Source organism: Gigantopelta aegis, chromosome 2, assembly GCF_016097555.1.
Source record: "Gigantopelta aegis isolate Gae_Host chromosome 2, Gae_host_genome, whole genome shotgun sequence".
In the NCBI taxonomy this organism is placed as follows: Eukaryota; Metazoa; Mollusca; class Gastropoda; order Neomphalida; family Peltospiridae; genus Gigantopelta; species Gigantopelta aegis.
The window spans coordinates 25,109,350-25,134,832 of NC_054700.1; the positions used below are offsets into that span (position 1 = coordinate 25,109,350).

Sequence of the window (25,483 nt, forward strand, 5' to 3'; positions counted from 1 at the left end):
CACACACAGACACACACAACTATACACCAATCCTGTGTGTGGTAAAGTACATGTATATAAAAGACACACACACACAACTATACACCAATCCTGTGTGTGGTAAAGTACATGTATATAAAAGACACACACACACACACAGACAGACACACACAACTATACACCAATCCTGTGTGTGGTAAAGTACATGTATATAAAAGACACACACACACAACTATACACCAATCCTGTGTGTGGTAAAGTACATGTATATAAAAGACACACACACACAACTATACACCAATCCTGTGTGTGGTAAAGTACATGTATATAAAAGACACACACACACACAACTATACACCAATCCTGTGTGTGGTAAAGTACATGTATATAAAAGACACACACACACACAACTATACACCAATCCTGTGTGTGGTAAAGTACATGTATATAAAAGACACACACACACAACTATACACCAATCCTGTGTGTGGTAAAGTACATGTATATAAAAGACACACACACACAACTATACACCAATCGTGTCTGTGGTAAAGTACATGTATATAAAAGACACACACACACACAACTATACACCAATCGTGTCTGTGGTAAAGTACATGTATATAAAAGTACGTGTATATAAAAGTACGTGTATATAAAAGTACATGTATATAAAAGTACATGTATATAAAAGTACATGTATATAAAAGATCCCTTGCTACTAATAGAAAAATGTAGAGGGTTTCCTATATGTCAGTTATCAAATGTTTAACATTCAACAGCCAATTATTAATTAATCAACGTGCTCTAGTTGTGTCGTTAAACAAAACAAACTTTAACTATACACCAAATATTGTTATCAAGGATTTATAGTTTGTGAGACATGTATAAGTTAAACATATTGCTGACACACCCATCACTACAGTAATATCTACATCTCATCTTCTGACTGTCACCGAGAGACAGAAACGGTCATACTAGTGATATTCAGTAAACGTAATTTCACTTTATACTATCTGTCTAAAGGGACTCACCAAGCCAACTGTATCACCTATTGAATAAACACTAAAATGTCTCGTAGATAATCATACTATACTGACACACAATGAAAACGCAAAACAGATGTTTTTCTATATTTTGTTGTGATTAATGAAAAATATATTTGTTGGACTTAAAATAACAATTCATGACAGGAAGATGGTGGATGATTACTATTCTGGAGAGCAAACTGTAGTCTTGCGGTGTCATGATGTTACCGTTGTACGGGCGTCTGCATCTGAATCCAGCTGAGTCGACGGATGACCGTCATTGGATGGATAGGCCTTCTATGACATCCTATCGTGTTGCTTGCTGTCATCGTCACAGTTCTGAACCGGTCACGGAGGTGGTGTCATCGAATCTGCCGATCTTGGCGTGGGGTCGTAACGGGACGTTGACCCGGTCGAGGTCAATCACGGACACTCCCAGTCTGTTCAGCAAGTCGTCCAATAGTTGATGGATGGACTCTGAAGGTCGTAGCAACTTGGCTTTGCGAAGTCCCCCCTTGAACCATGCCCAACGCTTGCTCCATTTGTTCTTCTCCGAGTCATGGCATTCTTAATGTGACAAGGAATATGACACTGTTGCGTGACTTTTATGTGTCCACATACTGGCATTTCACGTGCATTGCATGCAGCATGATTGAGCATGTAGTGAAGGCATTTCACACCATTTCGTGTGTTCTGCTATTTTATGTGTAATGAGAAAAAACCCAGGATTAAAACCCAGACAAAAGTACCAATCAATGGCTTCCTCTCATAAATTGTTATTTTAAGTCCAATAAATATATTTTTCATTAATCACAACAAAATATTGAAAAATATCTGTTTTGCGTTTTCATTGTGTGTCAGTATAGATGTACATATATAACCACCTACTTTTTCTTTCTAAGCATCTCAATATTTCTCGTCAACTTATGAATGACTCTCACTTTAGATTGACGAACTGATGACCGCATGTTCACTATCTGTAAAGAGAATTTAAAAGTTGTTTTATAGAATGGAATAGAGGGATGGTAATAGACACCCCAGCACAGAGCAAAATTGACCATCACCAGGGATTTATCCAGACATTTTGTAGGTTTGAATATAGGACCCTTCCCAAAATTCCCAATTTCTGTACCAAAAATTCCAAATGTATATATCTGTCTGCTTCAATAAAGTAATTCTACAGTGGTGTACTACATCATTTAGTGGCCTGAAGGCCTCGAGGTGTTACGAAGTGTTCACTTCAACTGATAGTTAGATAGAGCTGTCGGGTGTTACGAAGTGTTCACTTAACTGATAGTTAGATAGAGCTGTCGGGTGTTACAAAGTGTTCACTTCAACTGATAGTTAGAAAGAGCTGTCAGGTGTTAAGAAGTGTTCACTCCAACTGATAGTTAGATAGAGCTGTCGGGTGTTACGAAGTGTTCACTCCAACTGATAGCTAGATAGAGCTGTCGGGTGTTACGAAGTGTTCGCTTCAACTGATAGCTAGATAGAGCTGTCGGGTGTTACGAAGTGTTCACTTCAGCTGATAGCTAGATAGAGCTGTCGGGTGTTGCCAAGTGTTCACTTCAGCTGATGGCTAGATAGAGCTGTCGGGTGTTACGAAGTGTTCACTTAACTGATAGTTAGATAGAGCTGTCGGGTGTTACAAAGTGTTCACTTCAACTGATAGTTAGAAAGAGCTGTCAGGTGTTACGAAGTGTTCACTCCAACTGATAGTTAGATAGAGCTGTCGGGTGTTACGAAGTGTTCACTCCAACTGATAGCTAGATAGAGCTGTCGGGTGTTACGAAGTGTTCGCTTCAGCTGATAGCTAGATAGAGCTGTCGGGTGTTACGAAGTGTTCACTTCAGCTGATAGCTAGATAGAGCTGTCGGGTGTTGCCAAGTGTTCACTTCAGCTGATAGCTAGATAGAGCTGCCGGGTGTTACGAAGTGTTCGCTTCATCTGATAGCTAGATAGAGCTGTCGGGTGTTACAAAGTGTTCGCTTCAGCTGATAGCTAGATAGAGCTGTCGGGTGTTATGAAGTGTTCGCTTCAGCTGATAGCTAGATAGAGCTGTCGGGTGTTACAAAGTGTTCGCTTCAGCTGATAGCTAGATAGAGCTTTTGGGTGTTGCCAAGTGTTCGCTTCAGCTGATAGCTAGATAGAGCTGTCAGGTGTTACAAAGTGTTCGCTTCAGCTGATAGCTAGATAGAGCTGTCGGGTGTTACGAAGTGTTCGCTTCAGCTGATAGCTAGATAGAGCTGCCGGGTGTTACGAAGTGTTCGCTTCATCTGATAGCTAGATAGAGCTGTCGGGTGTTACGAAGTGTTCACTCCAACTGATAGTTAGATAGAGCTGCCGGGTGTTACGAAGTGTTCGCTTCATCTGATAGCTAGATAGAGCTGTCGGGTGTTACGAAGTGTTCGCTTCAGCTGATAGCTAGATAGAGCTTTTGGGTGTTGCCAAGTGTTCGCTTCAGCTGATAGCTAGATAGAGCTGTCGGGTGTTACAAAGTGTTCGCTTCAGCTGATAGCTAGATAGAGCTGTCGGGTGTTACAAAGTGTTCGCTTCAGCTGATAGCTAGATAGAGCTGTCGGGTGTTGCCAAGTGTTCACTTCAGCTGATAGCTAGATAGAGCTGTCGGGTGTTACGAAGTGTTCGCTTCATCTGATAGCTAGATAGAGCTGTCGGATGTTACAAAGTGTTCGCTTCAGCTGATAGCTAGATAGAGCTGTTGGGTGTTGCCAAGTGTTCGCTTCAGCTGATAGCTAGATAGAGCTGTTGGGTAATACGAAGTGTTCGCTTCATCTGATAGCTAGATAGAGCTGTCGGATGTTACAAAGTGTTCGCTTCAGCTGATAGCTAGATAGAGCTGTTGGGTGTTGCCAAGTGTTCGCTTCAGCTGATAGCTAGATAGAGCTGTTGGGTGTTGCCAAGTGTTCACTTCAGCTGATAGCTAGATAGAGCTGTCTGGTGTTACAAAGTGTTTGCTTCAGTGAAATAATTCGCAAACGTTAGTGAAACATTTGCTGGCTAAAACTTGGATTGGAAATTTACATGTATTTTCGATCATGCCCGATACCAGCCTGTATACTTACGAACACTTGGGGAGGGGGGGGGGGGGGGGGGGGTATCGTGCTATGTATGTTTGGGCTTAGGTTCTGAGTCCTTGCTACATATATGAACTTAACAAAAGAGGAAACATTTGTTGGTAGTAACTTTTATCAGTGCGTCCACCATTACAGGCCTGGGGTGAGAACCCCGGATGTACTCCGTATGACGTAAGCAAATAATGTTAAGATACTCTCTAACGAATGCCAGACAACTCGGCCCACGTCGAGACAGCTCGGCCCAGAGTTCTGAGACAACCCGGCCCACCGCGAGACACCTCGGCCCGGAGTTGAACAATATTGTTGAACAAGTGTTGTTTTTTAAATTAAAGTATTCTCACAGAAATAAAAGAATGTGTTTTTTGTTTTTTGTTAAATTGATAAATTGTTGATCCATTTAGCCTTCGACGGTCTTAGAAGAGGAACACAAGTTCAAGGACTGGTGACCCTCATGGACTATGTGGACCGCACCTGGATGAGGAGCAGCGTGTGGTCTGTGAATGCCTGGTCAGTCTTCAACCAGAGTGTGAGGACCAACAACGATGTGGAGGGCTGGCATCACCGACTGAACCACTGTGCCCTTGGAACAGCCCCTCCCTTCTACAAGTTGGTTCCCATGCTCCACACTGAAGCCAGGCTGGTTCCTCTGACATGCCCGTTCGTCTCAGAGAGGAAGATGCGATGACGACAGAGGAACGCTTTCAGGAATCTGTAGGGGAAAATATTCGAACTGTGGGGACGCTACACAGATGGTGAAGTGTCCACTTCGAGATTCATGTCTGCCTGTGGAAAGCTGTACGCCCCTGTTGCACACTGACTTTTATCTTTTGTTGGACGTTTTATTTCTATGTTCTTTTGGTGATTGGTGTTTTATTTATTGATTATAACTATTTATGTATATGTGTTCTGTTGGTATGTGCGTATGTATTTAATGTAATAAATGTGGGAATTTGGCAAATGATGTCTTTTGTGTTATTTCTATAGTACAATACTTCTAGAAACCCATCCGACACTACGATATGCGCCTACGACATACACAATTGTCATTCTTAATGGTGACCATATAGTTAGCGGTATCTATCAGTATAATGCATTATTATTACTACGACATGGCCAACTATCATACTTAACACGCATATAATGTATCACAGCAGTATATCGGTCTAATAACGGGGCCAAGATGTCTGGGCCGAGTTGTCCCCCGGTCCGAGTTGTCTGGTCCCCCTCTCTAACCGTACATCCCATTTTCTCTAATTTTAAAACTTTTAAGCTGAATGTGGGTGCTGTCGGATTTCTTTCTGTACTATGTGTATTAGTGATTAATATGTGGATTTTTTTTAATCAGTTAACTCGAAAATGATCGATGTAAAGGTATTTGACGTCAAACATAGGATTGTTGTGGTATTCTCGGAACCGGCGTGACGTCACACGGCCTAGTTACCGATCATCCGGGTCTTTGGGGGGGAAGCAAAGCCTTAGTGATTACTGGTTTACATAGAATAAAGTTATCATATTAACTTTTTACATGCCTTACATATTGTCATTTATTTTCTGTAGCTAACACATAGTTGCAATACGTCTTATGTGTATTATAACAGCTTGGGTTGCCATATAAGAGAAACGAACAACGGGTATCTGAATTAGTATAATCTACATTTAGTACTGATGTGTTTCCGTGTACTTTGAATGTCAAGGGGACAGGGCAGGTTGGGCAGAATATAATTTTTGTTGAGGCAATTTTGAGGTAATGTTAATTATAAATTATTAATATAATAATTATGATGTGGGCTACAAAATATATAATTTGTATTTATAATAAAAATTTGTATGCATGATTAAGTTAATTATTTTCATGATTTAATAATTATTTTATTTCCAAATAATATGTAATAATTAAACAATGGCAAATTTGTTACTTTACAAGTTCAAAATTACAATAGTATTATTGTCATTTCTTATTATATAGATGTATTGGCAACAGTATAATGTTCCACTGAATACATTATTTTATTCTTAAAACAAAATACAGTTTCTTGAAATAATGAAATGCTTTTGTTTTTACAGATTGCAAAATTACCACATGATGTTGCCCTTCCTTACCGGTTGAATGCAGGCAACAAAAAATAGCAATAATAAAATATAGCCATCCTCAGACCTTGACATCTAGGGGGAGCAATATCTCTCTCTACTTACCCATCACACCTGAGATTAGTTTCAAGGAGAATAATATATAGTTTCCTTTGGCATGTGAATTTATATACATGTAGTATCAATATGGTAATATTTAAATTGCCCCCATAAACTACATTAGGGAGCAAATAATCAGTTCCCTCAGTTATTTTCATGTCGAGGTCTACAACCTAATAAAACGTAAGTGTTACCTCGTCGAACAAACATGCAAATGTTTTAATAATAGGGTTTAACCTGGTATATTTAGTAATAAAACACAAAAACTTACCTGAGTAAATAATGGTTAATATATATATGTATAAGATTGGTGTTATTTTATATCTAGTCAATGAATATTGCAGATATTTTCTTGTTCAGTCTTGTGCTGTATTGGAATTGTTATTGCAGTTCAATTTAAGTAATATCTACAAAACTAATTTTTAATAGTATACAGCTGGAGAAAGGAGGCAAATATGGTTGTTAATAAACTGATCTATATCGGTATGCCTTCTACTAGACTACACATATTTAACCTAAGTTGCTTTTAACCCGGGTTAAATTACCTCATGTAGATGCACTTATGTAGCATATTCAAGGAAAATATATGAATGAGATAGTTAAATGCTATATTCTCCATGTCAAACTGTTTTCAAAATGGAAAACAAATATTAGATATGGCAGTTGACCATTCATTTTATTGCAGGCAATTTCTAAAGCAGATTACACACACGAACACACACACACTGAACTGTAGAATACCATAAAACTACATATGTAAAAAGGTAAGTCCTCTAACTTGAACAAGTAAAATTTACATTGATCCACAATAGATTTTTATGTATTTTTAGATTTATGTATATGTATGTGTAGTGTTTTCCCTAGCTTGTTTTAGCATGGTGCAGCACCATGCCTCGATAGTCTAGCAACATCTTGCCTTAATCAGCACCATGCTGCCCTGAGATTAAATAAGCCTTTTGCACTAATTAATTCTAAAATTGCCTTTTTAAAACACCCAAAAAGGTATTATTAATTAATAAAATATGCCTTTTACATCTTTTGCCATTCATTTATTAAAGCAAGCACATAAATTACATTAATGTTTATTTCAATTAATTTTTGTGTATTTTTAATGAAAAAAAGTGCCTCGAAAATGCCCCAAAAGTGTTTGGTCTACCATGCCTTTAAAAATTTCTAGGGAAATCACTATTGTGTGTGTGTGTGTGTGTGTGTATATATCTATATACATCTATGTATGTATAGATATATACACACACATTAGTGATTTCCCTAGAAATTTAGCATATATATATACTGAAACAAAGGCACACACATTATTTACCCTCTGCACCAAAGTAAATACTAAACACACACGGGGGGGGGGGGGGGGGGGGGGGGGGGGGGGGGGGGGGGGGGGGGGGGGGGGGGGGGGGGGGGGGGGGGGTGGGGGGGGGGGGGGGGGGGGCACCTATATTTTCTTACTGCAGGCCTGCTACAGACACATTTGCAAAAAAAAAAAAAAAAAAAAAAAAAAAAAAGAATTTAGGCCTATATAATTATTGTGTTAAATTTAGCAGTATAAACTTTTATTTTAAAATTAAAAAATAAATAAATAAGATGTAGTAGCTGTGGTATGGCAAAATAAATACAAGTATAGATAATATCCAAGCAACTAAGATTAAATGAAAAATAAAGACCACACAAATGTAATGATAAAGTAATATAGTAATATACTCTATTCAAGAACTGGATGCATCGTTTTGTTGGGGGGAGGGGGGGGGGGTTCATGGAAGACGATGGAATTGTGTATTTTATTTACAGTATAATGTGGGATTTTTATCACTGCACATGCTTTAACCATTTTGTTTGCTAAATTAATCTCTGTTGGTGTCAACAAGTAACAACATTGAAGTCAACGTAGTCACATTCTATGAGGGAAGCCATGGAATTCCATCAGGTTTGTCGTTTTAATGACCCTACCCACAAGCGGCGCCTAGTCTCTTCTTTTGGAAATTTGTAAAACGATATGTTTTTTTAACATCATGTTATGGTTTATGCAGCCAACTGCACAACATGTGTTAGGCATCGTGACCGTTAACTGTTGTAAATGATCGACCAAAGTTGCCTCATTTCACTATCAAACCATACGTAACTAAGGAGAAGCTTCACCGCGTCACGTGATAAACAATGGCGGCCAGGGGTCGAAGTACCCGTATGTTCGGTTCCGAGAATTAGAGCGGAAATCTTTGCCAACTTTTTGGTTGTCGAGAATTGCCAAAAAAATACATAGCTTGGTCTCTGACTGTAATGAGAGCGTATTTATGTCCAAATGTCCGTCTAGCTCTCTTACACTGTTACAGTCAGAGTACTCGGGCTAATTCAAGCTTAGGTTTAGGGTTAGGGTTAGCCCGAGTACTCTGACTGTAAGAGAGCTAGACGGACATTTGGACATAAACACGCTCTCATTACAGTCAGAGACCAACCTATGTCTTTTTTTGGCAATTCCTGACTACCAAACGGTAGGCAACGAGTCCCGCTCTAATACCACAACAATCCTATGTTTGACGTCAAATACCTTTACATCAATCATTTTCGAGTTAAGTGATACAAAAAAACCCGACCACACCCACATTCAGCTACGCTTCGTGACAAAGCTCGGCGATCTATTTCGAGACTGGGCGATTCCGCCTTGTGCAGCAGTTACAGGGGTCATCTCATAAGAGGAGGCAGTACGTAGCACATACTTTTGCCGTATCCTGTCGATAACACCCCAAATGTATCCTTCAAATTCAAAATGGAATCAATAATGTGTAATTGTTTTGGTTTAATGACGTAATGAAATCCAAATTCATCCAAACCGGCATTAGCCAACTCTTCCATGTTGTAACTTCGCTTGATGTAACTGCTGCACAAGGCGGAATCGCCCAGTGCACGATCACGTGGTCTACATCTCGAAATAGATCGCCGAGCTTTGCAATTGTTGTGACGGAGTGTCACGAAGCGTAGCTGAATGTGGGTTTCTTTCTGTAGTAAGTGTATTAGTGATTAATATGTGGATTTTTTTGTATCACTTAACTCGAAAATGATTGATGTAAAGGTATTTGACGTCAAACATAGGATTGTTGTGGTATTAGAGCGGGACTCGTTGCCTACCGTTTGGTAGTCAGGAATTGCCAAAAAAAGACATAGGTTGGTCTCTGACTGTAATGAGAGCCTGTTTATGTCCAAATGTCCGTCTAGCTCTCTTACAGTCAGAGTACTCGGGCTAGGTTAGGGTTAGTGATAGTACATGTATTAGCATACATGCTGGAACGTTGGGAACTTTTTCCAGAGTTCGACCCGTACCCCTCTATACCAAAGGCTCTAAAGACTAAAGACCCTAAAACTACCCTAACCATGGCATTGAAAGGGACGACGAGTCGAACATGCCAGGGCCAGTCACTGCCGTCTGAATGCCGTGAGCTGGTCCAGTGGGACGAGTTAACATGTATTTGTATTACCTTGTTATTTAGTGAAGCTAGATCTATACTGGAATTTCTAGCAAAATCAAGACTCCTGCTGGAGGATTCGACATCTGGTAAATCAGTTTTAATTTCTTTTAACATTATGTTATTTTCACCAGCATGCTCCATTTCTGCCATAAACACGTCTGTTATACTGATATTTTACGACATAGAGTGAACAGCATAAAACGCGGATTCGCAATCGATCAATAATTGAAGAAACATTGATGATGATGACTATAATTGTCAATTTTGAACTATTCAGATTTACCTAATCCGGAAAAATATCCGCCCGGTCCCCCCCCCCTCCCCTAACCCCAACCCCAACCCCAACCCCTAACCCCTAACCCCTAACCCCAACTAAAAATAATAATGGAGAGGACCGGGCGGATATTATACCCCTAATCCTTTGTGTATTAGAGTTTCGCCGTGTCATTTTGTGCTTTACAATCATTTACGCCTACATCTTTTTTTGCAAACAGAGTTTTATCCGAATTTTAGAAGCAATAATCTGAAAACAACAGATCTATGTTTCGCCCCAAGACAGTTCGCCTCAAGTATTTTTGCACCCAACTATTTGTCCGTTCGCCACAACTATTTGTCGATTCGCCCCTTCCTCATTACTATGTTAGGTAATAACGATGATTTTGACGGAGGTTGTTTTGTTTTTGTTACGTGTGTTTGGGGGTGAGGGGCTGTTTGTCCTGAGGATTGAGAAAGGGAACAGATTTAGTCTGTTAAATATTAAAATAAAAAATAATATATATACACCAACTTGTCATATTTAATACAAAACTTGGTTAAAAGGTTAGTCATGGAACTAAAACAAACTAGATTGATGCTTTGATGCTAATACTGTTAATGATGATATCGGCTAATACCAAAGAGGTCACAGATGTCCTGGCCGCTTCTTATTCCCTTTCTTTACCAGTGGGATTAACAATGAGGTCAATCTCGATTATTAGTAATTAAGCATTAAGAAGGTAATCACCATCTGGAAACGCATGCAATTAATATATTACACTACAATACAATCCTACTTCTCTATATATGAATATTATAATACAAAGAACGGCACATTTTGAAACATAAGTATGGAAATGTAAATAAGAACGTACCTTTTTACAGTCATGTATAGAATTTAAGTGTATAAAAGCACGTTTTGTACACATACAAACATATAGTTATACATACATATATGCAATAATTACAGTTAACTATTAATATATACTTAAAACTTTGGTCAGTCTAAATCAAAGGCCTTTCAACTTAAATAGCACCTGTCGTGTCACAACCGAGTGGGCAAGCTCTTATTTCATTCTTTCAACTTATTAAAAACTGCTTTACATACACTAATAAAAGAATATTATATATTATATACATATATTTTATTTTATTTTATTTTTTTAAAGAATTGACCAAAATATAATTTGACTTTATTTCTATTTGAATTTGAAGTTTCTTCAAACAATATGGCTGTCAATGATCACACGACCTATTTTACTTATAAACGTAGTCTAATTCATAATTTTGATTCTTTCTTATTGATATTTAAAGACAGACACACATTGAACGCTGTCAAATAATGTATATATTATATATTTGTTTACTCCTGTTGATTTCACAAAGAAGAAAACCGCCCGAACCTTAAAACAATTACTAGTATATCCTTATTAATACCGAAAATATGTAGCAATTTATATGCAATGGTATCTATACATCCGAATTTGATGTGCAGATAAGTTGGCCGTTTTGACTATTTCCTTTTTTCTTTAGCCGTTTTGACTTTTTTTCTTTGGCCGTTTTGACCTCTTTGGGTGTTTTTAGGTTTGTTTGTTTTGTCAATTTTGACCTTTTTCTTTCGCCGTTTTGACTTCCATGTTCAGGGCCATTTCATTCTGGGGTCGTGTTGACCGAATACCAGAATGATAGCGATTTTAGCTGAACTAATGGAATACCTTTAAACTAACTATTTAAAAAAGTTAAATTGGCCCTAACCCCCTAAAATTAAAATGTTCTATTAAGGAGAAACAACTCCGTTTAGCAAAAATTGACAGAAGACCTAAACTAAAAATTGGCACCTTAAAAATGTATTAAATTTAACACTCCCAAGTTGTATCGAGATGAAGTTAGACGTGTCGTCATGCGCTTTCAAGTTAAACCCGTTCCACCCCACCCCCCACACCAGGGGTACTCATTAATAATTTGGTGCTCTACTAGAGTTCCGTGACGCGTACACCGGGTCACGGGCTTCCATGACATTGGTGTATGGCGACGCGGTGAAGAGGAAGAAGGGATCAGGTAGAAGAAACGTGCGCCAGGGGCGGCACAGTGGGGGGCCTAAGCTGGCAGCGTTGCTTTCTCCACGGGGACCAGCCAGCCAAGGCCAGGCCTTCCACGTCTAGTCGCGGCAGGGACTTCGCCATTTGGAGTCTTCAGGCGAGCAAGATCAAGCACCAGTACTCTTAAGTACTTGGTCGGTGATATCACCAATGTGGTCTCACTGTTTGGCGGTCTCCAGGAGGGAACTTTCAAGCGTTTCCCCGACGGCAGTGAGGTGGCGATCCACGACACGGATCTATGTGATGGGACTGTCTGCCTTGTGGTGATGACGCGCCGCGATGGTCTTTACAGGCAAGGGATCCTCTTCAAGGATATGGACAACAAAAGCAAAACAAAGAAAGTCCTGAAAATAAATTTTCGTATCTCCTAAGTTCAACGGCCATAACTCAAACTGGGTCAAAATGGGTAAATCGCCATGGAAGTCAAACTTAATTTGCAATTGTACCTATATGATAAATTAAAGCTATACACACAATTTCAGCCTAATATCTCAAGGACCGGTAGGGGACTAATATCAATGTGACTTTTTAAAATTAGTAATTATGTTTATCAAACAAGATTATGTTAAAGACTGGACACAATTTGAGCTAAGATTTGTTATTTTTGTTTGTTAAAACAAACTTTAACTTTTTGTTTCAAAAGAAACCTTAAATATTAGCCATAAACTTCACTAGTTCATTACAAAAATTAACCCCATTAAAAAAATCCTGGTAACACCCATAGGTACGTTGGGATGGGGACGGGGACAAGTACCTTGTGACTTGTGTAGATAACTTGACAAGTGGTACAAAAAAAAAATTGCCAATGCGAAACCGAGTCAAAAGGGATGAGGTCAAAACGACTCGATTAAACATATGAATGCAAGGGTGATTGATATTCTTGTAGGTAACTTTTCAATAATAATTTGTCTCTCGGTTTAAAAGTCAGCATGACTAACAAAACGTCTAAAACATCTATCCAACATTTGCACTTTATTAAACATTTGTTTTAATCCGCGTTTTAGATGTGTCCACTATTGCGCATGAATACAATCATTCGGTAACATTTCAAAATGGAGGACAGGAAGAAAGAATTTCAAAACATCTCCCACATTGACCAGTAAATATCTGTTCGTAAAGGAAGTATTCTTCATGGTCGACTCATGCTAGTGGAAGAGTAACTTGCTTAAGTGTTTATCTATGGTAATTATCCTAATTATTTTGTTTGAAACATAACATTTTACTAAAACAAATGAAATTATTTTTATAATTTGAAGAAATTATTCCATAATTCAGTAATTGTACATAATCATGATAATGGGTAAGAAATTAAGTGTTTCAGTTGTTATTTTCGCAGACACTGACAGTAATATTAAATAAATGGGTGTAGCTAAAAGGAATTGTTGTTGGGTGAGTTGTAAAACCTCTTTTTAAAATGTCTGGTTTGTTGTTAAATGTTACTGTTACTAGTGTTACTGTTAGGTTATCTTGGTCAAGTTGGTGTAATTAATAGTCACACATCATACTAGCCAACCATCCCGTTTTGCGTGGGACAGTCACGATTTTCCACCATTTTTTCGGCATCCCTGAAGTTTGCAAAATTGTTCCGATTTCCAAAGATCGTCCTGATAAAAAAAAAATGAAAGTGACATTTTTTTCTTTTGTATTTTTGCCGTGCCGATTTACACTTCCTTTTGTTTCCTCATGTAAAATGACCCCAAAACACATGAAATTGCATCTCAGAGCATCTAATTTTCAAAAACAAATGGGGGAGGGGCATTCTCCCCCCCCCCCCCCCCGTCAAGTCATTTGTGGTCCTTAGTTAGAATGTCCCTCTTTTTACTTTCCAAAAGTTAGCAAGTATGATGTATATAAAGACAAACAGTAACCGAAAAGCAATCAAATAACTTAACTACATGTAGTTGGTCCAGTGCTGTGTATAAATATTTAATTAACTACATGTAGTTGGTCCTGTGCTGTATATTTATAGCATACTGTTTGTTATCTACTGCTGAATTCATTTTTCGGTTACTAGTCATTTCATACCATAGTTTATGGGTTTCGTACCATAGTGCTTTGGTCATTTCGTACCATAGCCATTTCGTACCATAGCCATTTCGTACCTACTTTTTACCATCTCGTACCATAATGTTTGGTCAATTCGTACCATAGTCATTTCATACTCAGTGTCTTATTTTTGTCATGGTATGCCACTTCTTGTTTTTATTGTTGATGTATAAACATACCTTGTAAAGTGAGCAACAGTTTAAATGAACAAAGGTTTTATGAATAAGAGAAGTAAATTAACGATGAAATGTGTTTCAGTGGCCATTAACCCAATTGAATTCACTTTTCTGAACATATGTATATTGCCACATGAAGGTGATAGTTTATTTTTAAGACAAACTGACAAGTAACCCATCTTATATAGGCCTACGTCCTTAGCCCACTGTCAACAGATTCTCTGCCTATCAGCAGGGGTGCACAAATGTGAAATTGTGATAGTTGCCCGGTGGGCAACCAGTAGCTGAAGTTTGGTTGCCCAACATCATCTCTTGGTTGCCCACATACTAGCATTTCATAAAAGGTTTTATGAATATATTTTGAACTGTCTTTAAAATGAAACTGAAATTTAAAATGTTTTTATTATTATCATTACTTATCAGTTTAGTTTTATTTCTTTTTTAACATTATTTATCTACAGCTCATGTTCGCTTAGGCTGAATTTTTTTTTGGAGCACATTGATTAATTAATCATCGGTTATTGGATGTCAAACATTTGGTAATTCTGACTGGTAGTCATCAGAGGAAACCCGCTACATTTTTCCTAATGCAGCAAGGGATCTTTTATATACACTTCCCCACAGACAGGAAGGCACATACCACAGCCTTTGTCCGGTTGTTGTGCACTGGTTGGAACGAGAAAAAACCCAATCAGCTGAATGGATCCACAGAGGCGGTTCGATCTCGCTTGGGCTGTCACAGTCATAATACTTTAATGAACTCAGGGCTCATCCAGGATTAAAAATACCTGTAGCCAAAACAATTGCCAAATGGGATTTTTATTTGCCATAATGAAAATGTTTTAGCCAAAATTGTTTTGTGTAGTACTGTATAGAGTATTTATGTATGAATATGAAAATGCATCCTTTTCAGCTAATTATGTACAAACTGGAATAAATCTGAATAACAAAATTACCCTCTGATCAAAATCAAAGACAGCAATGAGGGTAGGGGCAGTTAATATATTACTTTGATTTTTCAGTGGGCGAGGGGAGATATGCAGAGTTGGAAGCCAATGCCCTCTGCAAACACACCCCAAATTCTAAGGCCTATGGCATTAATAAAAATCTGAGAGCCAATACTCTTCTTTTTTTAAACAGTGCTCATTATTTCTGTAAAATAGCAATCTTTATTTTGGTTTAAACTGCTTTTAATTGTATTTTAAAGTAACCCATCTATTCCACACCCCAACAATTTCGTAATTTGCGCCATTTTGTTGATTTCCACGTCGTGTTAAATGCTTGTTGTTGTTGTTGTTTTGTTTTGGGTTTTTTGTTTTGGGTTTTTTATTACCCCAAAAAAACATTTGGTAATGTCAGGGCTGGGGGCCCTGAAGTGATTACTTACAGTATGAGTTTTTAAAATCTAGCTAACTTTTGAGATGTCACCTACAGTCAACAAATCTATCCAGACAGTTTCTGGTAACAAAAATCATGATTATTTTTAAAAGAAACAGGCATTGAAAATTGTAATTTGTCTAACTGTTTATTTGTTTAATATATGCATGTTCCTTTCCCGCGATCGCGAAATGCATGAGTCAATCTAATTAAAATTAGCTCCACTATTACATGTGGATCTAAAGACAGCCAGTTGGAGCTCATGTCCACCAATCAAAACCCCAAATTCAGAAAGCTGCTAGTGCATTAAAAATATTTTGAGAGCATTCCGAATTATTTTTAAATAGTGACATCATTATTTCTGTGAAAATAGCAATCCTTAAAACATTTTGGTTTTAACTGCTTTTAATTTGTATTTTAAAGTGAAGACATCTTTTTATTTTACACTTTTTATAAATAAATTCGTAATTTTAATATAAAATTGTTGATTTAACCACCCTGTACGTATGCTATGTTGCTGTATTTCAGCTTGTAAAATAGACTCTAAGAATGATGACTTCACGTTTTGTACAACTATCCATTTACGTAACGTTTTTGATTAAAAAGGCGAAGTTGAAATGGTCAATATTTTTAAAATTATTACTTTACAGACGAAATGTTACCTGGAATCAACAACTACGCAGTGTATTGTTAGTTTTCTAATCACTGGCAGGATTCTTTAAGTATGGTTTTATTCAGTGTACGTTTAACCGCAATTTGTATAAATATCTGCATGTTTCTTGGAGCTAATTTTAATCGCGAAATGCATGAGTGCGACATTAACGAAGACAAAATGAAAAACAATTAAGTATTCGTTGATGCGAACAACTATTCATGGTGGTGCGAACAACTGGTGGGGTGGTGGGGGGGGGGGAGTTCTCACAAATTTACATCAAGATTTACTTGCGTGTAATCGTATTGTTTAATGTCTGCAACAATGTCTTGTGACATGTGCAACAGTCTCGGCTGACTGTCAAGCGTGACCTATATTCACACTGATAATAGTCAATGAACATTTTCCAAATATTCGCGAACTATGAGATTGGTTCCCGACATGGACATTGGGTTTAACGTGAAGCGCATAAACCAGTTTAGCGGACGTTTTTGTTTCGCTCGGTCTAGCTGAACTCGGCCCTAGCCTACTTGTCTTTGGCCCTGAACTAGTATGTGTATTGAAACTGACACGCAATTTCGGTCCGTTTTTATTATTTTGGCTCAAAGACTTTACAGAGTTAAAATAACACGCTACAGATTTTTCAAACTTTTCTTGCATACATGATGCCGTTAAAATTAATAACTGATTATTAAAATAAGCAAACATTGTTATGCTGAATTCTTGATGACACCGCTTCTCATTACCAGTCGCGAGATCCCTGTTAATATTTGGCATTATTATTATATGTTAGGTGTCGGATAGATTATGTAACCGATTGTTCACATCGAAGATAGAAAATGGCTTAGCCAAATTTTTAGCTCAGAACTGGAAGGTTGTTGGTGTAGTTTGTGGTCTTTCACATGTATTGTGCCCTTTGCTAATAGCCACAATTCTGAAACATATCCGTCTGCATTGAACTCGTCAAAATCATGCACGGTGGACGCTGAGTGGATGGCAGCGTTAGGTTGGATATTTATATCGCCTGTCAGTGAAGTTATCAGTTTCGATACTTTTGAATTGCCCATGACTGTCCGAGTGTCGTGAAGTCTTGTTTTTCATTTTACTTGTTTTATGATTTTCTTGGTTGCCTGTCGGGCAACTGTTTGACAAAGAATGGTTGCCCGCAACATATTTTGGTTGTTCCGGGTGTGCAGACAACTGATTTGTGCACCCCTACATAGGACCTATGCCTGCCTTATTGCTGTTGGATAAACAGTGTTCGAGATTAAAAATTTGGGGCAGTATTTCAATTGGATACTAAAATGTAAAAATTTGGCATCCCACCTGGGAATATAGTATCCCACTTGAAATTCATAAATAACATCATAACAAACTTGGACGACACTGTTCTCACTACCTGCCTATTGCTACGCTGACATCGCAACCGAAATCGCAGAATTCTCACAATCAAACAGAATCGACAAATAGATTCACTTCATCCATTTTTGCGTAATAGGGTCATTCTGTGTCAAATCACCCAAAACACCCCAGATATTTTAAACCCGACCATCTCAGATTTTTATGAAACTTGTTATACTTGTTGATTGGGATTCCACAGCACCAAATTCAAAAGTTTAGGCCAATCGGACCAGTGGTGTGGGAGATATGGCCCCCCAAATTTTGAGATTTTTGGCCAAAATGGGCGTGATTGCCAACCTTTGAAACCCTCATATCTCAGGAACTACTGGGCCAATTTTCATAAAATTGGTATTGTTGGAAAGGTAATTTGACAAGGATTCCAAATCTGCCATTATTGTTCAGATTGAAGAATGTTGCGATACACTGACCGTTTGACCTTTGTTATGACCATGAAATTGACCTTGTAGATCACATGACCTTGAGATGACCTTTCTTGAAATTTAATCTCCCACGTGTTAACTAAAACATATAAAAGTTTCAGAGGTGTAATATTCTTTGTTTAGCAGCAATACACATTCAAAAATTGCATGTCCATGAAAATAACACCTTTTCTGTCATTAACGTCTGATTAGCTATACTGAAGTAAACCTGAATGACCAATTCCTGATGCTAGGAATCACCATCTCTCTTGAACACCGAGTAATACATTGTACGCCTACATGCTATGATCATATGATATCAAACTACTTCCCTCATTGCCTTCTCACCAGTTCAGCAGTCACAGAATCATTTGGTCACCCACTTCCTCCATAGTCTTGCAATTCTAACATCATCCGTCGAGAAGATGCAATAGAAGGTGTATCAATGACACAGAAGATGTCCCCTTCACTAATCCAACAAGTGTCTTCTTCGTTTGGCCAGTGAAATAACTTAGAATGTCCGTGAGGGTGCATAAAACGAATGATGTACACTTTTGGTGTACTATTGTTCATAAAGGAAGTATTGTTCATGGTCGACTCATGCTACTTTGGATTTAACCGAAAAGTATACAGACGTGTGTTGTTAGAAAAGTAATATTTCAAAGGGAGGTCACTCGCATTAATTTCATGTCGCATTTTAGCCTGCCCATCTTCACTCGCATTAACTTCGAGACACGTTAGTTTCAGGATCTACAGTATTTCATGAAATTTTAGTGGCCCAGTTATTTGTTTTTGGGCCACCATTTTTTCCAGCAAGTTTTGAGCCCTGTTCATGATTGAGGAAAAAAATAAATGATGTAAATAGCTTCTCAAAATATTTTTTCCATTATAGACATGTATAGTGTTGTTTTTTCATTTGGTGATAAATGTGACATTACTGGTTCACACATGTTCATGTTCATTAGTCCATAATACACATTATAGTAAAAATATAGTACTTGTAAGTGAAATCGTGGCTTACTCTGTATATTGATATATTAGCCAATTGCTAATTTTTATACAAAGTGGCTTTGGCTAATTAATACAATGTTCCTCAAATGAACCACATTTTAATGATTTTCAAGGAAATACTCGACATTTCCAAAGGTTGGCTAAGTCAAAATTTGTTCCAGTGTGGGCCCTGGTAATGATCGACTCATTTGGCTATGTTGTGATGGATTGACTTTCAAATTGTAATATTTGTGTAACTCAATTATGGGTTGTGCAAAAATTAATTCATGTAACCCATTTCTTTTTCGTGTAACCTGTTACGTGCATGTAAATGTGTGTAAATGAAAAAAAAGGTTTTGCAAAATTTTATTTCATGAGCGATAAGCAAGCGAAATGGCCATTCCCACAATTCCTGCTAGGCTATGCATTTGTATCATCAAATGGATGTTTTCAGTCTAAACATAACTCCAGAATCTGTTCATAATGAATTTTAAAAAATATATAGTTGATTAATTACTAAATCAGAAATCTTGTGAGTGTTGACAGAATGCAAAATTTGTTTTGTTTTGTTCGTTTTAATAATTCATTTTGAAGTAAAACTACAATTAAAATGAAAGATTTAAGAGGAAAATATGTTACAATTAAAGGCAATGGCTGCGGTTGTTGACTGTTAAGTTAATGTTTGCTGGAATCGGTGCAAGTTTAATCATTAATGTACATAAAGTTTACATTATTTAGTTATATGTATATTATAGGGAAATGTCAAAGAATACATGATGTGTATGTATATATATATATATGTAGGAATAAAAATTGTATTATGCGAGCCTCTGGCGAGCATAATACATTATTTTTATTCCTAATATATGATATTGACAATACCGAAATACACGAGGGTAATAATCTCTTTATCATATAAGCTCAAGCTTAATACCACTTGTTTTTGTAAACTGTACATGCAACTTTAATTCCAGTCCGCCATTACTAGATATTCAAATGACGGTAGAATATGTGGCATGGTGTATTTTTGAATGGAAATGACGTCAAACTCGAATGACGTCATTTTGGATGTCCTTACATCAAAATAAAGTTATGCCTAACGGTTTTTGTTTTCTGAATGCTGGACAGCTTTCAGTGTCAAATTGCCATTGAAATGTTTTTATTTGATGACTATGAATGCATACGTCAATCATGGAGTGTCGCCCAAGTACATTTGCTTAAATGTCAATAAACCTAGTGCCGAGACCTCGACTAATTTATATCTAATTTGCAAAGTTATCAAATTCTTAAAGTATGTGATCTGAAAAAAATCACATACTTTGATTGCACTAAAGATGTAAGATATTATATATTATATAAATAAGTTTTAATTTTCAAAGTTTCAAAAAGAATGAATACAGACAGTATTAATTTTTACATAATAAAATAGTTCAGTTTGTAAATAAGACTTGTTTATTTGAATTTTCATATGGTTGCATGAACATTCAAAATTTACAGTGAAACCTGTCTAAACCGGATCACTCCAAGGACTTAATATTTATCTGCTTTAGACAGGATCCAGTGTTTAGCCGGTCGCGTTTTAGAATACATGTGACTGTCAGACTAATAATTACTTAATTACTTAAGTCGTTATATCCCAACCAACATTAAAACATAAAATAAAAAAAAAATTCAATGTAATTTAGTTTTTACTACAATTACATGTAAAGTTGCAAAATGACAGATAATTCCACATGCCTACATATAGCCTGTGGTGGCCTAGAAATTTTTGTTCTTTTTTCAGCAAAATTCAGTGTGCATATTTCTTGCTTCAATTGCAGAAAAGATAAGATTTTCAGTTTGTATTTAGTGTATAAAATAAAAAGCACTGGTTGGAGCAAGAAAACCCCCAGTTAGTTGAATGTATCCACTGAGGTTGTTCAATCCTGTAATGCAAGCGCCCCAGGCGAGCGAAATCCCCCCCCCCCCCCCCCCCCCCACCCCTTAAAATTTTAAATACTATTTTTTTAAATGTTAAATTAGTTAGATAAATAAAGTTGTTTACATACAGGTATCTGTATTTATATAAAGTACTTTTTATTCGCCCGTCTATTATGGGTTGTATTATGGTATGGTGTTTTCCATACATCCGTCTGTTAACTTTTTCTTGTCTGGATCACATAATCTTGCATACAGATGCATACAGGACCATCAGACCTCACATGTAGGAACAACTTGGGATGACAGTGTGTCACGTACTGTTACTAGGTCACTGTGACCTACTTTGCACATAACAGCAGGGCTCGAAATGCAGTGTTAGTACATGCACCGGTGCATGCTGATTTTTGCATGTGCAAGTAACTTTTAATACTGGGTGCATGCTAATATTTTTGAAGTACTGTGTATTGCGTATACTAGTATCCTGTTGTCTACCAGATTCAGACTCAAGTTGTTGAATTTTGCGTATGCATTTTGTAATCTGTTCGCCACATAAAAACGATAACTTTTATCTTATGGGCGCATCCATTTTGTATCCCATAATCCTACTTACAACAATGGTGCCCGTTCGGTCATTTCCGTGAAATATATTTGCGAAAATTGCCGGCAATATCTCGGTTATATCCGTGAACGGTATTAGGGAAGGTGGTCGAGACCGACTTTGGGGTAACTGTGACCTAACTTTTTGGTAGGGGCCTAACCCTGAACAGTAACTCCTTGTTATGTTGCATACAGATGTATACGGGACACAGTCTACTGCACATAACGGGGGGGTGGGGGGGGGGGGGGGGGGGTTCTTGGAACAGACGAGCATAGAAGGTTCCAGGCATTAGGGGGTCCAGGGTCATGCCCCCAAGAATTTTGAAATCTAGAGGCTCTGAAATACCATTTTGCAGCCTTTTCATAGAGGTAACATACTTAAAACGTCAATATCAATAACCTGTAAATGTATTGTTTTGGTTTTTTGTTGTTTTGGTTTTTTCTTTGGTGGGGGGGGGGGGGTGCAGTTATCTATCTAGCTATGGTCCTGTGGTAGAGGTTAAACTTGGTTTGATCTGGGATAGAATCACAAACAGTTTATACAGTTATTTAATCAAGTGTCATCAGGACTTCTATATTACGGTAGCCTCACTCCCATGGTTAGTGATTTTCAATGTTGGGCTAGTAAAGAACTACTATTGCCATGCCCGACGGATAGTGAATATTTTTGGTCAAATGTTGCAATTAAGTCTATTTTGTAAATATGAATATCCTGCTCCTATCCCAACCCCCCAATATTAGTGTTTTTAAGCTCTATCTCCCTCTTTAGGTGACATATTTGATTATTACTATTATTTAGTAAAATTGTATTCACTTAAATAAAGTAGGGCTAGTGAATTTTTAATTGTGGCATGACTCATGCAAGTGTTATCTGTTTTCACAAGAGTTGTGTATCTATAAAGCCATGACTAAAAAAACACCAAATAACACACTTTAAGTTTATCATGTATTTATACATATCAAATTTTCACAACGAAAAATAATAAGTTGTTTTTATAATTTAATTCATGCATTCAAGTGGCAATCATTGGCTTTTCAGATTAAAATCCCAACATTTGAAACCTAACACTATTATAATGGCTACACATGATAATCATGCTTTGGAGAGGGCCAGCAATTTGGTTAGTTCACAACTCCAGGGCTCACCGTGTCCAGTGCCAGATTAGCCAATTGGTAATTTTCATACAAAGTGGCTTCAACATTTAATCTTTGATTCATAAAATTTTCTATCAATTAGCCCCTTTTGAATAATTTATGGCCCTTGAGATACAAAAATGTATTATGTGTTATAGCCCTTGAGACACAAAAATGTGTTGGGCCTAATAGCGGGCATGTATTGTTTTAACCATACTGTCAAAGTACTTGTATTTTTAAGATTGTATGAATAACTTCCCTGGTTCCTACTTTTTTTCTTTTTTTCATAACCCAATGAACCTAAAAGAAATAACAACCAGTACTTATATTAAAATTAAGAAAGCAAAAAGAGAGTTATTTATTTATATATATAATAATATATATAAATATATATATATATATATATATATATATATATATATATATATATATATATATATATATAAATATCACATCACTGTATTCATTGGCAAGGTATGATGACTAGATAAATCTCTATATTTTTGGTAACTGACAAAAATATAGGTCATGAGCTCGACTCGAGTAGTTCAGACTAGATTTTCAATAAACATACTCATACAGTAAATGCAACAAAATTTAGTTTTGCGATAACAATACAAAACTTGTATATTTGTTTATGAATTGGAGTTTAGAAATGCTTTTTGAATGTGACAGAATGTAGCTAGCATCTTACAAAGAATGACGTCATGTATCTTGTATGACGTCATACGGCAAAAGCCTTGCTAGGTTGATGATACTCGATTTGCGTACACAAAAATGGAATAAATAATGATTTTCCGACTATTCCTGTAGGATTACAGAATAAAAGAAATAACTGGTTACTGTCTTAAAATATCGGCTTTATCCTGCTCAGGGAATGGCCAATGAGATTTTTAAGATATACAGTAGAATCTCATTGGCTTGTACGGCCAACTGTTGAACCTCGAACCAAGAACAATGTCCCAATTTTTTCTCTCTATTAAACCCTTTTATTTTGGTGCTGATTGGTCGAATACCACTGGGGTGCAACAGAAGCTTTCTCGCGAACCAGTTTATTGGTCCGAACTGTAAAATTAAACATATTTAGCTCGAACGACTAAGTCTATCGAAAGAAATACAATTTTTTTTATTTATGTACGAATTTTTCATTGACCCTTTCATGTCGGTCACAGAGTAAGCTATTATAAATTCGGAAGTGGAACGAATTAATCCGAGATCATATGCCGGCTTATCATGTTGTTTATTTAGCACCTATCGGTAATGATCTTTCTAGTACAGACAATTGTACTACAATAATCGTTAGATGAATGAACCTTGCATGTAACACCAATCAAGTGGTGAGCCTAGGTAGGCCTCGCCGGTTTACTTTAATCATTTTAATCACTACTACGCATGAGCGTCGGCATATTTTGTTTTTAACTTGAAATACAGGAGAGATCAATGTAATGTAGTGATTGCAACAATAACAGGTAAAGGACCTCCGCCTGTGCTTCATGCACTTTCATTTTTTTTCAACGTTGTCAATATGTTGAAAAAGATTCTACAACAGCATAATAAAGAACGATTTTATAAATTAATAAATATTTATAAATACAGACTACCAGTGTGTTTGTTATTTGTTTATTTAATAGTGATAAATAATAGTTACAAATATGTATCTCTTCCGACATTTGATGGCGGCTTCGTTACTCGTAAGTCAATCGGACCATCTCACCCAAGCCAGTTTTACGGAAATATGCGAGGTGTTCCGATTGGCTTTTGTGTTAAGGAAGCACCTGGCAACGGCTGAATGCATGGTTCGAACTACCCGATGGGTCAAACAGACTGATGCACCGACAGTGTTCGAGCCATTGAAATTCTACTCTGTGTGTGTGTGTGTGTATGTATGTATATACATATACACACACATACACACACATACACACACACACACACACACACACACACACACACACACATACATACACACACACATATATATATATATATATATATATGTTTACATATCTATTATGGGTTATGATCTGGGATCATTCTTAATACACATAGATAACAATCTTTATGTTGAACTACAGAATCCACTATTACAATGAACACATTAACACTGGTATCTTTATCAGTTATGATTTGATTATCAGTGCTTACACTTGTACATTTGAAATCTGATGCTGTGGCCAATGGATTGATTTAAAAGTTGAACAAAGATGCAAGTATTATACATGTACTTATAAATCAAAAATAGCAAGTGCAATTGAAATTTGATTGTATCAATTTCATTGACATAAACATCTAATAAACATGGATAAACAAGTTTAATTAGTAACAGTTGATAACTTACAGACATGTAGATCTACTGTGTGTTTGGGTGTAATCTACATGTACATGTCATTAACAGTTTAATTAGTAACAGTTGATAACTTACAGACACGTCGATCTACTGTGTGTTTGGGTGTAATCTACATGTACATGTCATTAACAGTTTAATTAGTAACAGTTGATAACTTACAGACACGTAGATCTACTGTGTGTTTGGATGTAATCTACATGTACATGTCATTAACAGTTTAATTAGTAACAGTTGATAACTTACAGACACGTCGATCTACTGTGTGTTTGGGTGTAATCTACATGTACATGTCATTAACAGTTTAATTAGTA

The 25,483-nt window shown here is 36.9% G+C and overlaps 2 protein-coding genes across 2 annotated transcripts in view; one reads left to right on the forward strand and one right to left on the reverse strand.

The window, feature by feature from the left end:
- LOC121383095 overlaps positions 1–10,039 on the reverse strand; it is a 40,216-nt gene extending 30,177 nt beyond the window's left edge. The window contains exons 1-2 of the mRNA XM_041512875.1: positions 9,769–10,039; positions 1,896–1,984 (exon numbers count right to left, since the gene is read on the reverse strand). Of these exons, the coding sequence (XP_041368809.1) occupies positions 1,896–1,984; positions 9,769–9,909 (230 nt within the window). The 5' untranslated portion in view covers positions 9,910–10,039. The remainder of the gene's footprint in view (positions 1–1,895; positions 1,985–9,768) is intronic.
- A 3,127-nt stretch (positions 10,040–13,166) lies between these two features.
- The window catches only part of LOC121387842 (C-myc promoter-binding protein-like), a 111,052-nt gene continuing 98,735 nt past the window's right edge, over positions 13,167–25,483 (forward strand). The window contains exon 1 of the mRNA XM_041519073.1: positions 13,167–13,295. The gene's annotated coding sequence lies outside the window, so the exon portion shown is untranslated. The remainder of the gene's footprint in view (positions 13,296–25,483) is intronic.